We start from the raw sequence: 15,639 nt of genomic DNA on the forward strand, positions 1-15,639 counted from the left end.
AAAGAATTAAACATTTATAGAATTGAAACTGAATGTCAGTTTTTTAGTATCTTGGGCATGCAAACTTCTGGGGATTTATTCATTTTACTTCTTTGGTTTTGCCTCACTAAGTACACTCTCTTGTATGTACCTTGAAAATGACAGTTCTCTCATATTTATTTCAGATAACCCTGCTTCTTGGGCTGTGCTCCTGGCTGCTTGTCATGCTGAAAACACGATTGTTTGCCTGCATAATACACAACCCAAGAGGACAGATTTGGAAAAAACGATTGTAGCTACAATCTCAGCTAAAAGTAAGGCATTGCATTGTTACAAATAGTTACTTATGAGAGGAAACCTTTAGAAATTTTTCTTCTCATTTGAAATGATTAGTGAATGAGAGTACCACTTTTATCAATGTTGTTGATGTTTGATGTTTTATAAAAAATGTAATAATGAATGCCACTTTATGTAGGTGCAGATTGGGCTTTGACAAATAATGACCTTTACATGTTTTCTAGTCAAAGATAAGGATCTTCCAACTTCTTATGCCCAAGCTCTTGAAGAATGGTCTCTTTTCCAAGCTGTTACTAGCTTAAATGAGACAGGTAGAACTTCGGAAGCTGAAGCACTCTGTACAAAGGTATGCATTAGTAATAACTCAGTTATCAGCAGATAGGGTTGCCACTTGTCCTGTATAATACAGGTTTGTCCCGTATTTCAATGTTAAATGCTATGTCCTGTGTTGATACAGGTTTGTCCTGTAGTTCAGGTCTTCTCTTTCTTTCTCTCTCTCAACTTAGGGATCCTCTTCATGTGTGTGAAAGGGTGTTTGAAAGGTCATGCATTTAAGCTCTGAGTAGCCAAGCACAGACAGATTTAAGAATGCATGAGAGTAAAACTGTCTCAAAAGAACAGCTGGATGCATGGCTGTAGTTATTACAGGTGTGAGAGTGATTTTAGTTTCCTTAAACAAACAAGTTTCACTTCAGAATTGCTAATAAATGTATTAGCTTGAAATGGGCAAGCCTTTGCCAGTTTTCCATCTCTACCACAGCAAAAGAAATAAATGATGTGCTGACCCTTGTCCCTAGCCAGTATTGCGTAATAGCTGAGAAAAGTTTCAAGAGACAAGGTCACAAAGGTGCAATGAGTATTTAGCGCAGAGCTTTCCAAACTGTGTGTTGTGACATGATAGTGTATCGGCTGTAGTGTGTAGGTGTGTCGCACAAGCACTCCTCGCACTCTTCCTGGGGCTGGAAAGTGGGTAGTTTAACCTCTGTTTTGCTAGTGAAACTGAATTACTGTGTCACGAAATGATGTGTGTCCAAAAAGTGTGTCACCAACTGGACAAGTTTGGAAAGCTCTGATTTAGTGAGTGATTTCTGACACATTTCGGTTGTCTTCTTTAGGGGGATTTATTCCAGGAGTTGGCCAGACACAAATTGTTATTGCCTTCTGGGAAAATATGTTTGGAGTCGCATCTCCTCTGTGTAAGGGTTGTGTCTGGGTTTGTTCCTTTGCCAAAAAGTACTGGGAATTATTAAATGTCATGGCGATTTTGGTTTCAGTGGGGAAAGTATTGACTGGCTTGTTGAAAAAGAACTGTACAGTGGTACCTCAAATGTGAACGGGATCCGTTCCGGAGCCCCGTTCGCATCTAGAAGCAAACGTAACCCGTGTCTACGCGTCTGCGCATGTGCGGGTCACTTTTCAGCACTTCTGCACATGCACATGATGTCATTTTGAGCATCTGCGCATGCGCAAGCGGCAAAACCCGGAAGTAACACGCTCCATTACTTCTGGGTTGCCATGGAGCGCAACTCGAACGCACTCATCCCGAAGCACATTCAACCCAAGGTATGACTGTATCTTTTGAGCCTTCTCCTCTTACTTCTTTCCTGTTGTTAGAGAAGCAACACTATTCCCCCCACCCCTTTTGCTTACGGATTGACAGATGAGCATGCCGTAGTTCCTCCGAGTCACTCCACTGTTCGTATGAAGGCACTACTTTTCTTTGAAACTGCTTCGAATGATTTTCTGTGTTCAATTCAAAATGATATTTGCCTCTAGGGACTGAAAATTTTCCCTGAGCAGCCAACTCTGTACTTGCTTTTAAGGCAAGTTCAGTGCAAACCACTTTGGCAGTCTCACAAAGAGCTTCCTGATGCAATCTTGGAAGAGCTCCGGAAGGCAGTGATGTCCAACTCTACTTCAGTTACAGCTTGGCATGTAAGTTTGGATGTGCTTTTTTGCCCTGCGGTTTTGGGTCTCTTTATCCTATGATCACAATGTGGTATAATAGCAGCTGGTAGTACGAAAGTTGAGAAACGCTGCACTTGAGAGCTGCACCTAAACACAACCTAGAAGTAACGTCCATTGAAATCTGTCTGGAAAGCAGACAAAATCAGCTCGAGCTTTTTTTGAATCGCACAAAACTTGGAAAGTCTCAGCCAATGGGAGCTGTTCTCCCACCATCACCAGCCTCTCATTTGCCCTTCTCTACACCTTCCTGCGCTTACCAGATGGTGAGGTGAAGCCAGAAGGAAAACAGACTCAATGAGCTTAAGAAACGATGGGCGAGGGCTTTCCATGCAGTTATTGGATCTTCAGTGAAGGCTTTTGAACTTGCTTTGTTGATGGGAACAATGCGGTGTAGTTTTGTATTCCTCCTGCTTCGTTTTATAGAAGAAAAGTTTTTTAAACCAGTTCCCTGAGTTCACATCATTAATGCATGTTCTGAGCATACTCAGAAAAGCTCTCATTGCAGAAATTCAGGAACTTAGACTCTTTGAGCTGCTGTTTCCTCTCGCCTCTCCCAGCTCTTAATTTAGCAAGCTGGGAAGAGATGTGAGAAGGAAAATTGGTACAAGACTGAAGACTGTACTATTATGAGCAGAAATAAAACGGGGAGAGGCAGGGCATTGGTATTGGCTTATAATAGCTTGGGGGTTTCTAAACGAGGAGAGTTGTTCATACAGGCAAACACGTGTGTAAATGCTCCTCTGGCGATCTTTGGTTTTCCTCCTGGCTTCTTAGTGCTTTTGATCCCTGTTTATATTTCAGTGTATTGAAATCTTGAGTTCTCTGATCCATGATTCCAAAATGTTTTCCCTTTTGTAGTGCTGGATAACCAGTGATGCATATTGGCTGCCATGCTGGAGTCATCCAGAAGAGGCCAGCTAGGGTCACATGGCACAGATTTGATTGTCTTTCCCCTAGTTCTGTCCCTGACTCACCTCTGCTTCAAGGCTTTTCACAGTAGCAATTCCTACTACCAATTCTTGTTTCTTTCTTCATTCTATATACTACTCAGCACTTAGCTTTAACTCAGCATTTTGTCCTTTTCTTACCGTAGCTCCTGGTCTTAAAAAAAAGATCATTTCTTGTCTTTCACCTTTTCTTCACTCTTGACTATGACATCCATTGGAAGAAGCATCTGGAGCTACCATTTGTTAAATGAAAGCCTTTAAAAATAGGGGGGTGGGGAGCCAAGCCTGTAGTAGACAGATCTTGTGTACTGGCAGTGGTCACCAGTGGGGCTAGCTCAAGTCAGATTGCAAAGGGGATTGCAAGGCAGATGAAGGTGCATCTGTAATCGGGGGTTGTTTAAGTCCAATCATGAGAGAGACAAAGGTGCATCCGATTGTGACATGTGTTTTTTGCAACTGAAGCAAGCCTTACAACTGAGCTGTTTAGCCGTCGTGGCACCTTTGACATCACACTACTTAAATCAATAGAAGTTGACATGACAGCCTGTAGAAGAACAGATACTGCAAATTAATTTTGTATCAGCACATTGGTCCTTGGAAGCTTCTTCAGCTGGTTGTTTAGAATTAAAGCCTTGAGATTTTCTCTTTGATGCCATTTTTGTGCAGATAAATGCACTTGATACATTGCCCAGAGTAGATGGCTTTTTGCATTTTATTGTTGCAAGCAAAGATGTTTTAATGTCAGAGCCAAGAACTAAAAGAACAAAAGGTAGTTAAGCACTGAGCTGTTGTTATTTCACTCTTTCTTGACAACAAAAGCTTTAGATCACAGATCTGCACAGGGAAGTCATTTATGACTAAGAATTATTCTGTTCTCCCAGGAACCCCCCCCCCCCATTCACGTACTTCCCCTTTCCTCCTTTGAAATTCCTCCAATATTACCACTACTAATGTGGGCCAATCACCAAGTCATAAAAGGAGAATAGCTTGCTTGGGAAAGAGCTACATAGGGGCAACCGCCATTAGCCCAGCTTAATCTTGTTTGGCAGTCATGTTACGTAACAGAACTTTGCTTAACAATTTTGATTTAGGCACATCTAGTGCACCCAACATAACTGTGCACTCTCTCTTTCTTGGTTCTCTCTGTTTGCTCACATAAAATAAGTTTCAACTTCTACAGTTCCCCGCCAGCATCGTTCTTTTTTTAAAAAAGTCATTCTAACAGTTGGACTATTATTGATTAGACTGGAAAAAATTATAGGAATTTCAGTACTCTGTGCCTGAACCACATTAACCACATTAAGTAGAACTTGCAACAAGTCATTGCAGTGTGGACTGCTCCAACCCCTTGAACAGGCAAAGCTCAGTCAGATGCTCAGCAGGGGTATGTAAAGTGTAGGAGCACAAGGGGAATTGTGAAGAGATTAAAGGAACTCAGGCAGGCAGAGCAGTTGGTGAGTGACCAGCCCTTAAGTCAGGCATGAGGAACCTGTGGCCCTCTAAATGCTGCTGAACTTGGCATCCCTGGCTGGTAGAAGCTGCAGTTTGCAATGACTGGAAGACCAAAGATTGCACACACCAGCCCTAAATAATTACTTACATGTCTGAATGAGTGGAGCAGAGGCAAAAATGCAATTATAATGACTTAGACCTAAGTGTTGTGTGGGAAATGCAGAGGACAGATTATGATATAATGAAAAATGAAAATGCAGATGGATTTGGTGAAACCTTATTGTGGCAAGAGTTAAATTCTGTGGTTCTGTCATCAGACTGTGAGTTGGGTGTGCTGAGCAGACGGGCAAAAACTTTTCAAGGGGAGGATTTAGCTGTTCAGCACCATGATCAGCTCCTCTCGAGCCGTTTCCCAAATGTGTGTGCTGAGTTGGGATAGCTGGAGTGCCAGTATATCCCAGTTTAACGATGGCTGTGTGAGTGCCCACAAAATAAATAAATAAATAAAATAGAGAGCACCAGGGTCAATTGTGTGGGAGTCATCTGCTTGCCTGGTAGCAGCTACCTGATTTTGCTAATCCGTTTTGGCTAGTACTAGGACCAGTACAGGCTCCTTATGGCTAGCAGATGTTACACATGCTAATTCAAAACTTAATATACTTCCAGAAACCCTCTTGTCTGTGGGTATGTCTCATATGCAGCAGGTTAATAATCCTGTTTTATGCTATGCTCTGTGGCACTTAAAGGGAGAAGCTGTCTATCATCTTTAGGTCCCTCCCTTCAGTCCCAAATTAGATTGCAAATTCAAACTATGTGCAAATTCATTTACCTTTTCCAGCTCTAAGATCCATTTTACCCAAATCTAATAAGTCAGGAAAACTGTATATAGAATTGCAGATTATAGTTTGAAGAAATGGTATCTCTTTTCTGCAGATGCTTGTATTTTTACTTAAAAGTAATCTTCACCATTTGAGTGTTTTGTTTTTAAAAGAATATTTAATAGAATTATAAGACAAGGAATTTGATAGGCAGTAGTCGTAGAAAAATATGAAATTTGAACTTTGCTCCTCTGCTTTCAGTGGTTGGCTCAAGTGTACCAGTCACAGGGAATGATGGTTGCAGCAGAGATGTGTTACCGAAAAAGTCTGCAACTGGCATCTCAGCAGGGCCACTGGAGTGGAAAGCTCTCTAGTCTACTAAGGCTTGCTAAGCTTGCCCTGGAAATCTGCATGGTAAGAGAGCCAAGTTAATAAATATGTTGTATATGTGGGGCCGACTTTGAAACCAGTTTAGAAACTACAGAAACAAGTTCAGAATTCAGCAGCCAGCTTATTCACCAGGACCAGAAGGTCTGAGCATATCACACCAAGTCTGGCCTGGCTGCATTAGCTACCAATTAGTTTACAGGTTCATTTCAAAGTGTTGGTTTTGCATGAAGCAGCTGAGGACCTCAATACCTCAAGGGCCTCTTGTCCCCATATGAACCAGCCTGGACCTTCCTGTCTTCATCAGAGGCCCAAATCCATGTGCCTCACCTGAGAAAGGTGCAAAGGATGACCACACAATAATGGCCTTTTTCAGTGTCCTTTCCCCCCAGGTTTCTGGAATGTTTTTCTAGGTAAACACTCCTGAAACTGTCATAGTCCAGTTTTAGGTGGCAGGCTTAAGACATTTTTATTTACCTAGTAGTTAAGTTAGTCTCTGCTGTAGTGCTCATCTTTGTCCTTATTGTGTTGCACAGGAATTTTATATTGCACATTGCTTTAAATCTTCTGGGTTTAAATTGATTTTATCTGTTTGTATTTTATCCTCATAAGCTGCTTTGATTCTTAAAAAAAATAAAAGTAGTAGTAATAACAATATGATAAAATGAACTGATTGCATGTGAACTGAGTTTAAAACGTAATATGGTGCTTCTCATCTCACAATTGTGCGTAAGATAGTGCTCTAGCTTCCAGCAAGATAGATTACAGGCTATTTCAGTACTATATATGGATTCCTAACATTTGGATAGCTGGAATAATGAAAGTTCAAAATGTGCTTGTCCAACACTTTGGTGACAGCCAGAACAGTAACTCTGGCTTAAGCACTATTTGGAAAAGGCTTCATCTCGTCTGCATAGATTACCATTCCATCTGACCGTATGAAATAGTGCTTTTACCCTTCCTTTCATAATTATAAGTAAAATCAAGCAGCTGGGGGAAGTGTTGCTATTTTCGTAATACATTTTCTCTGAAGGTTGATCAGCAGAAATACCCTTATGCAATTTGTATGGATGAACCATTTTGCCCGTACATTTTGATTCTGTTTGTGGATTCAAAAGTACTTCATCCAACATGTTGCATTAATTTAATTGAAGCTGGCAAGTGAGTTTTCTAGGAGTTGATCTATCACTGTCCAGGGATTTTTCTGCGATGAGAATGATAAGAGATCATAACCATCATGATTAAGATGCAGGTGAAACTTTCAAAATGATATTTATGCATTATGTCGCACTTCCACTTGTCCAGGATAGTGTTTGAAACTATCAATTGAAAGCTGAAAATACATTTTTTTAAAAAACAACCTCTAGGAAGATAGATTGGTAGTCCTGGTTGTTCTGTTACATCAGCAATTCTAGGAAGCCGTTTTATTACATTATAATTCAAAGCTGCAGGTCATAATTATCTATGTGGTACACGGGTAAGCAATCTGTCAAGCAACGTCGCAATTAAAACCACTGACCATTATGACACAATGATATAAAACATTGTTTTCAAATTTGTTTTTGTTTAAAGGGTAATATTTCAAATGATCACTGGCCATCCCTGGTTCAGGAAGCCACAACAGAAGCTTTGAAGCTTTCCTTCTGTCCGTTGGGTGTTCTGTTGCAGGCGCTTCTGCAGTACAACCGCAAAATGGGGTCAAGGTGTGCATTGATCTGTATGTTATATGTTAACTGTCTACGCATTTTGTCAGCATTTTGGCTATAATTAAAATATACCTAATGTAACGTGCCCATATGTTCTAATTCAGAAAATGTCCAGATGGTAAATTTTATAAAGAGCAGGATTTTAATAAGGTTTTGCTTTATAAGGGGGCTAAAGTGTAGGGGGAAACCACAGGTTTTCCACTGCAATAAGATACAAAATAGACGGATGGAATATTTTTAAAAAAACACCCATAATGCTAAAGATCCAGAGAAGCTCTCTATTCATAATATGAAAATGATGTTTGCAATTGTAGATTTTTATGAAGTTTCCACTGACTTGCTTCCTCAAGAACAGGAGCTACTGGAGGGAGAGCAAACAACATTTCTGGATGCACATTCAGTTATTTTACTCCAGGAAGGTCCTTTCAGAGCTTATCTGAAGCCCAGGGCTGGAGTCTTGTTCTTGGCATGACATCGTAAGTCTGGCAAGCCCCTGGCAGGGCCTCCTGGCTGGCTTAACCCTCTGAGGCCTGGGGCACGTGTATCTAGCTGCCCCCCCCCCATGGACCTGTTCTAGGGGGTGGCAAAGCTCTAGCCCATGGGTCTGATTATCTCATGAGGCTGTTTTCAAAGGAACATGGCGACAAAGGAACAATCAGGACCTTAAAGTTCCTGATTGTTCCTTTGTAAGTGGGGATCACTGACAATTGCACTGTGTCCCTCTGCAGGTGTGGTTTGAATTCAAACCATACCACTAAGCAGACTTCAAAGGGGCTCACTGTAGCCACTGGTCAGCTGGGCTCCTCTGCCCACCTGCCGTCAAAGTTCCCTCTCAGAGGGTTGTGAAATGAAGGTTTGTATCCAATAAAGTAATTTTCTTGCACAAGGACTTCCAACTGCACCATGGGATGTTCTCTTCCTACATATCTCCCCCAAATCTGTTCTGGAGCTTTCTGCAGCCCTTGGGAGCAGATTGGAGGACACAGGGAGAGGAGAGGAAGTCCCATTGTGCAGGTAGAAGTCCTTGTGCTAATAGGCTTGTCCCTAACGAAGTCGTCTTAAGGTTCCAGCCCATCAGCAGGATCCAGTTCTGGTGTGTAAATTATTTGTTGAATCACAACAAAGCAGCCTGACATAGTGATGATGAGTCCATGCAGTAGGAGATTAGTGACATGTAACAGGTTGTTCTAATGGAGTGGTCCACTATTTTCTTTTTTCTCCAGCAGTAGGTTTGTTCCCTGCTCATTTGTTGCAAGTGCCCCAGATTTATGTAAGAACTTGCTGTACAGATATAAATTTTGCTTTTTGAAAGCAAGGTTGAAACCTGAGGCCTTACAATGCTATAGACTGACTCTTGTTTTCTAGTTTTCTCATCGCATTTTGCAACGTTTTCTGTTTCCTTTGTAGGGAAACTCGCCGCATGCTAGAAAGAGTGGTGTATCAACCTGGGTATCCAGAAACTGTTGCATCAGTTGCCCGGTGGTATCTCTTAAGACACTTGTATGCCAAAGATGATTATGAATTAATAGATGTGAGTAGCACTTACCTTTTGAATTCTATATCTTAGGAATTAGATGAGGCCACATGGTTCTCCTAAGTACTAGAGACCAGGAGGGCTCGTGGGCTGCCTGCCTTGCTGCATCCCAAGTACGCTGGTGTCAGGAACAAAATGTCAGGTGTACTGATGCTTTAGCAGAGGGAGTGTGTTCATCTCCCTCTGGTCAGTAGAAGAATTACCATGGGGACATAGCTCAGAGGTAGAATTATATTAGGCCTTTGTAGCCTGGGATCAGCCACATGACCTCCTTTGCTTGTAACTTATATTGTAGTCTTGTTGCTGAGCAACAATGTGGAGTGGGAGACCAGCCCACCAGAAGAGTCTCTGAGGAATACTTGCCTAGAGACAGAGTCAGCATCCAAAGTCAGGTCCAGTCCTAGGGTCAGGGAAACAGCAATCCACGTGCTTAGACGGTCCAGGGGTCAGGGAATCTGATGATCAAGGGTCAAGATGAGCAGGAAGCAGCAAGGTAGGGCCAGGAACTACAAGTGCTGTTTCCAGCATCTAACTGCTGGTGGAAGCTCTGCTTAGGAAGGCTGAAGCCAGCTGGTTCTCATCAGCACCTTTCCCTCTATGACCCTGAAGGCTGGTCAGCTGCAGGTGGAGTCACTCTGCCTTCTCCCCCTTTGGGCTGCTGTTCAGCAGGCAAAGCTGACTCCTGGCCCATGACAACTTCTATGGAACGCTAGTCCTTCTTGGTCATTGAAATTAATTAACATAACTAACTTAGGTTCCTTAATTTTAATACACTTACTCTGAGTTGGACTAGCATTGGCTACAATAACTTTAACTTTAATTCCTCTCCAGCCAAGATATATTTCAGCATTAACATTATTATTTCCTCCATTTCTTCTGCAGGCTCTTGTAGCAAATGCCAAAGCTAATGGAGATGTTCGAGCTTTGGAGCTAGACAAGAAACTCTCAGCCGCAGCAGCATCCTAGTGTCATTTTCACTGGGAGATTGACAGATGGAAGCCCATGGCAATAACATCCACTTAGCAATTGTTCTTTAAAAGTCAAGGTTCCTGTTTGTTAAACAATTAGGATCAATTTTCCAACATATTTTAAAAGGAGTCTGTCATTAAACCAGTTGAAAATCAGTGGAAGTTTGTTTTGTGCTCAACTGAATCTACCTATTGCATGAAAGATTCCAGCAGATGTCTATGGACTTGGGAAGCACAGAGTAAAACATTATTTCTGTCTGATGAAGAGCCTGATATTTCCATGAATTAAGCAAATATGAGCTGAGAAATTACCAAACCCTATACTATATTGCACCAAAGCTTTTGCCAATTTGCATATGTATCAGTATCTCTTTTTTGCTATTTAGAGGTGAACCTTGGCGCACCTTCTCAGGCATAGGAAATAATATTAGTTTGGTGGTGTTGATGATTAAATGTGTATAATGTGTTGAAACACATGCAAAATGTTTGTTTTGGAATTTGCAATGCTGCTTCTACAGTTCAGGGCCATTTGATGATTGCAATAAGACATAGCTTTGTTCCATTGCTAGCAATTTTCACATGAAATTTAAAATAATGCATTTACTCTTCTGTTGGCACTGAACTTCTGCATCAAGGATATCTTTCAGAATGTGATCAAGTACTGGAACAATCTGCAAATATCCATGTCCTAGCATATGTTGCTTGGTTTTGATTTCTGGGACAGAAATCAATTGCCACAAGGGAAAACTTCAATTTTGTTCCTTAACTTCCTGCATAATAATCTTTTTTGTAAGAAATTGTTATTTGTATAAAATGTTTTTATCAATGGTGTGAAACTAGTAGAGACTTCTGGGGCACCAGGGACAAGTCTGTTCCGAGTCTAGTTGCCTAGGAATGTACCCCAAAGCGAGTGGAAACCTTCATCTAAGGCTGAATTTGTTGGGGGGGGGGTTGAGAATGAAAAAAGATGTTATGTTCATTCTGTGATTCTATTTTCAGATGGCTGGTTTTTTTTGTTTGTTTTACAAATGTCAGGTTTCTTTAAAGCACAAAGTCAGTGTCTTGAGGCTATAATTGGAAGTAGACTGACATGGGGCTGGGGAGAGGGGCGTCTCAGCATCTTATTTCTCTACTGAAATTCTTCCTACAGCTGCTTCTATCCTCTGTAGAGAAAAAAATGCAGGTACCTGCACTTTATTCAAGCAAGACAAGACAGCAGCTGGAAGCTGTGTGTATGTATTTCCAGCAGAATGATGGTGCACAGGGGGAAAGCTTAAGAAATTTCTCCCTCCATGCCAGTCTACCACTTCATGTTGCAATCTCAGAGATTGTGTTGTGGGGTGTGTGTGTGTGTGGTATATATATATATATATATTTGTTTTCGTAGATTTTCACGGGTATAGGAATGCAGGTTTTGGTGTCCTCGGGTGTCTTCCCGTGTAAAAGTTGGGGTGTCTAGGCGACGTTTCGACGAGGTCTCACTCGTCATCTTCAGGCTGGTGCTTTCGGCTTCTTGTTACTGGAACAGAGCGGGATCTCAGTGTTTGAGTTCCTATAAATACTGTAGAGGGGTGTGGTGTATTGCCTCAAAAGTTCTGGGCAGAGGGGAAGTTCACTAGCCTGGGAACTTCCCCTCTGCCCAGAACTTTTGAGGCAATACACCACACCCCTCTACAGTATTTATAGGAACTCAAACACTGAGATCCCGCTCTGTTCCAGTAACAAGAAGCCGAAAGCACCAGCCTGAAGATGACGAGTGAGACCTCGTCGAAACGTCGCCTAGACACCCCAACTTTTACACGGGAAGACACCCGAGGACACCAAAACCTCCATATATATATATATATATATATATATACACACACACACACACAGTGATGCCTCGCAAGATGAAATTAATCCGTTCCGCGAGTCTCTTCGTCTAGCGGTTTTTTCGTCTTGCGAAGCAACCCTATTAGCGGCTTAGCGCATTAGCGCTATTAGCGGATTAGCGGCTATTAAAGGCTTAGAGGCTATTAAAGGCTTAGCGGCTATTAAAGGCTTAGCAGCTTAGCGGCTTAGAAAAAGGGGGGGAGCGGGGGAAAATCGGAACACTCGCAAGACGTTTTCGTCTTGCAAAGCAAGCCCATAGGGAAAATCGTCTTGTGAAGCAGCTCAAAAACGGAAAACTCTTTCGTCTAGCGGGTTTTCCGTCTTGCGAGGCATTCGTCTTGCGGGGCACCACTGTATTAGAATTAAGCCTTTGTTTCAAATATTCTGGAGAATTTCATTCTTGACTCAGATGCATCAGATTCTACATGGTTTAGGCCTGTACTGATTTGGGCTTTTATATTTAATATCAATGTTTTTGCTTATTATTTTACTGAAATCTTTCTATGTGTTGGTTTATACACCATTACGATGTGATGATAATTGCAGTAAATCTAAACACTTGGGATTTCTCAGTGCCTGAAAGAGTGTTTAATGCCTTGGGACAGCTGTATTTTTTTTAATTTCAGAAACTCATTATCTACATTGCCAGGTTTTATAAATGCCAGTTGTGAAAGCCATTTAAGTATTAGAAAGATATACAGAGTGTTGTTATGCCTGGAGCCTGCCATTCTGCATCCTGTAAAATTAAAGAGCAAGTAGCAAGAGAACAGAGAAAGTGGCTTTTATCTTCGGACTGTAAGGTATGTTGCTAACATCTCCCCTCAAACAGTCGCCAACATTGTTGAAGATAGCAAGGTTAAAGGTAGTCAAAGTTTCCTCCCCCTGCCCCTGCCTCTATTCATTTCTATCACTCATAGATGGGAAGGTAAAATGCCACTATTTCAGAAGAAACTCCCTGAGTAAGTGCAAGTGCAAGTCCCTCCAGTGCAAGAAGACTAGCTTTCTGAAATGTCAGTAAGAGAAGTAATTATAATTCCTAAACTGCACATTGCGAGACTGAAGAAGAAAGAATCTAATTCCCTTACGGCTTTAAATGAAGACAGTGGCTGATACGGAAGAGCTATCCACAGTGCAGTCATGTTTTGTACCTGCTGCTTGGCACTATATTTTCCTTGAAGCAGAATTGTAGCTCAGATACTGCAGAGAGTATCAGGCTCTGAAAGAGCAGTGGTGCTTGGAATTTAGTCCTCCCAGGAGCCACCAATCTGTCAAGTCCTCGGGCACTGCGGAGCACATGAGGACAAGGGGGCACCTCGACACTCTTGGCTACCACTGCTGTCCTGCTTGAAGATAAGGGCCAGCATAGTTCTTGGGAAACTAGTGGGGAAAGGGACATTCATTTCCCAAGCCTTTTGAATGGCCCAGGAAATAAGCAGTTTACTTTTTTTGGAAACAAAATTGGTGCACTTCCAGGTTGTTACCCATTGCAAAATTACCGAACAGCAATCTTTCAAGGTTAAGAAAATGGTGATGAATTGTATTTGCAATCTCTTAATGCGAGAGAAAGTACAGAAAGTTGGTCAAGGAACAGTAATGAGTTGCACAGCCTTCTTCATTCCAGTTTTGCAACCTTTCAGAATGCTTTTCATCCTTTATGCCATACTACCTTTGAGAGAGGTCCAGCGTTATTCCAATGGATACAAGAGGACTTTTCCTTTCTCTCCTCCCAACCTGCACCCCCCATCCACTCCACGGGTCCCCCAACCCTCCAAAGTAGATTTTAGGGGTGTGAGGGGAGGGCAAGAATGAGTCATACAAGAAGTCATCCATAGTCACAGGCTACCTGGATATCACTTAGATATCACTTTCTGCCTTTTTCCTATCCTAATTCTTTGTGCCAAAATAGAAAAAGCAAGAAAAAAACAAATCTGTAGGTAAAACACTATGTAGATAAGATCATTTGAATTTTCAAGACTGGTTACTGAAGGCATGAACCTGTGGCATCTTCATAAAATTAGGTGGGTTTGAGGGGCAAATTATATGTAGGTGTCTGTTTATATGACTAGCACCTGTACCTGGTTTTAAAAAATACACTGCAAAGATTTAGTAGATTTAGTTTGTAATTTCTGTCTGAGGCTAGAAAACAGGCTTTTATGGCTTTGAGAATTTCAATGTAACAATTACTGGTTAATAATTACCAAAGTAGACCAAGCAATTGCTTATACAACAATTACTGACAGCCCTTATATTTTATTTTTTTCCAAAATATAAATTCTGATGTAGTAATATGATTCAGATTGATTTGACTTAAATCTATTATAGACATTGCAACAGTAATATACAATACTAATCTCCTAGGGAGACATAAGAAAACAAGCTTGATATAGTAGAATTCTTGAGCTTATTTTTTGCAATCTCTTACACACTTTCCCAAGATGGACTAAATGCAAATGTTTTAAGAAGTGGGATCAGTCTTCTTGAATTTCAGTTATCTTCCGCCGTATCTTTTTCATGTCTTGCTTGAACTTTTCTTCTTCGAGTTTAAGCTTTGCTGTCTGTATTTGTTTAAGTGCATTAAGCGAGTCACGGATTGACTGAAATCCTGGTAAAAAGCAGGCATGGTTAGGGTGAAAAAAACTCATTTTAATATTTTTTTTTTATAAAAGCTACTGAACAACCCTTTACCTACATACTACCTGTGCTAAAGTTTGCGGAATTAAATCAGTTTCTTCTCTTCCCATGAAAGTGCAGTAATAATTACTTTCAAACTCTTTGCTGGAGGATATCACCCTACTTAATTTTTCTTAGGTGCTATGAGCAAAATTGCAAATTTAGGGGAAGGAGTAGCCAATATGGTTCCCCACCTCAGATGTTTCAGATTCCCTTGGGAGGTTGTGGACTCTCCTTCATTGGAGTTTTAAAAGCAGCCGTTGGGTGGTCATCTGTCATGGATGCTTCAGTTGAGATTCCTGCATTTCAGGGGGTTAGACTAGATGACCCTCCCTCCCAACTCTACAATTCTTTGAACTCCCATTAGCCCAGGCCAGCATAGCCAATAGCCAGGAATCATTTGGGGGGGGTGGAGTCCAAAGCATCTGGAAGGCAGCATGCCAGCTGCCCCTGTGTTATGTGATACCACACTCTGGAAAACCCCAAACTTTGAGAGAAGGCTATTTTGTGGGGTGTCAGGAGCCGTTCATTGAATAGGAGAGCTTTAACCATTCTCATGCTTGAGCACAGGCAGCTGCTTGCCCTGGTGTGGAGCCCAGTTGGAATGCTCACTCATGGAAACATAAGGGAGCCACTGCACCCTTCCCCATGGCCGCCCTGGCAGGGTTGTATCACCTGATGCGTGTCAGGGATGGCCCCAAGTCAGATTTGAGTCCCACCCTACTTACCAACCAGCAGTTGGGCTGCTTGATTCTGGATACATACCCAATGCCTTGGCCAAAAGCTACTTACATCAGTAATCAATAAAGTTGTGGCCTAGTTCAACCCAGTACCAATGCCCTGGGTCTTATTTATGGTTGGCCCCTCACTGGGTCACAGGCATCATGCGCCTGAGTATGCAAACATGGCATCTTACTAGGATGGAACCCAAGGAATTTGTTGTGGGTTTGTTGGTTTTCCTTCATTAACCAGAGGTGAGTTCATCTGATAAGAATTGGTTCTTGAAGTTGTTCCTCAAACGAGCAGGCTCGTAATTACAGG

General features: G+C 41.7%; 2 protein-coding genes across 6 annotated transcripts in view; one reads left to right on the forward strand and one right to left on the reverse strand.

Moving 5' to 3' along the window:
* The window catches only part of SKIC3 (SKI3 subunit of superkiller complex), a 46,084-nt gene extending 33,587 nt beyond the window's left edge, over window positions 1-12,497 (forward strand). For all 3 annotated transcript variants that reach the window (XM_083465164.1, XM_083465166.1, XM_083465165.1), the window contains exons 35-42: window positions 165-293; window positions 501-622; window positions 2,053-2,211; window positions 5,723-5,875; window positions 7,421-7,551; window positions 8,962-9,085; window positions 9,971-11,433; window positions 12,289-12,497. In XM_083465164.1, the coding sequence (XP_083321290.1) occupies window positions 165-293; window positions 501-622; window positions 2,053-2,211; window positions 5,723-5,875; window positions 7,421-7,551; window positions 8,962-9,085; window positions 9,971-10,054 (902 nt within the window). In that variant the 3' untranslated portion in view covers window positions 10,055-11,433; window positions 12,289-12,497. The remainder of the gene's footprint in view (window positions 1-164; window positions 294-500; window positions 623-2,052; window positions 2,212-5,722; window positions 5,876-7,420; window positions 7,552-8,961; window positions 9,086-9,970; window positions 11,434-12,288) is intronic.
* Window positions 12,498-14,158: 1,661 nt separating this feature from the next.
* Window positions 14,159-15,639, reverse strand: part of FAM81B (family with sequence similarity 81 member B) — a 32,804-nt gene continuing 31,323 nt past the window's right edge. For all 3 annotated transcript variants that reach the window (XM_083465492.1, XM_083465491.1, XM_083465493.1), the window contains one exon: window positions 14,159-14,530. In XM_083465492.1, the coding sequence (XP_083321618.1) occupies window positions 14,397-14,530 (134 nt within the window). In that variant the 3' untranslated portion in view covers window positions 14,159-14,396. The remainder of the gene's footprint in view (window positions 14,531-15,639) is intronic.

The sequence above is a fragment of the Podarcis liolepis genome (assembly GCF_965112155.1).
Source record: "Podarcis liolepis genome assembly, chromosome: 11".
Lineage (NCBI taxonomy): Eukaryota > Metazoa > Chordata > Lepidosauria > Squamata > Lacertidae > Podarcis > Podarcis liolepis.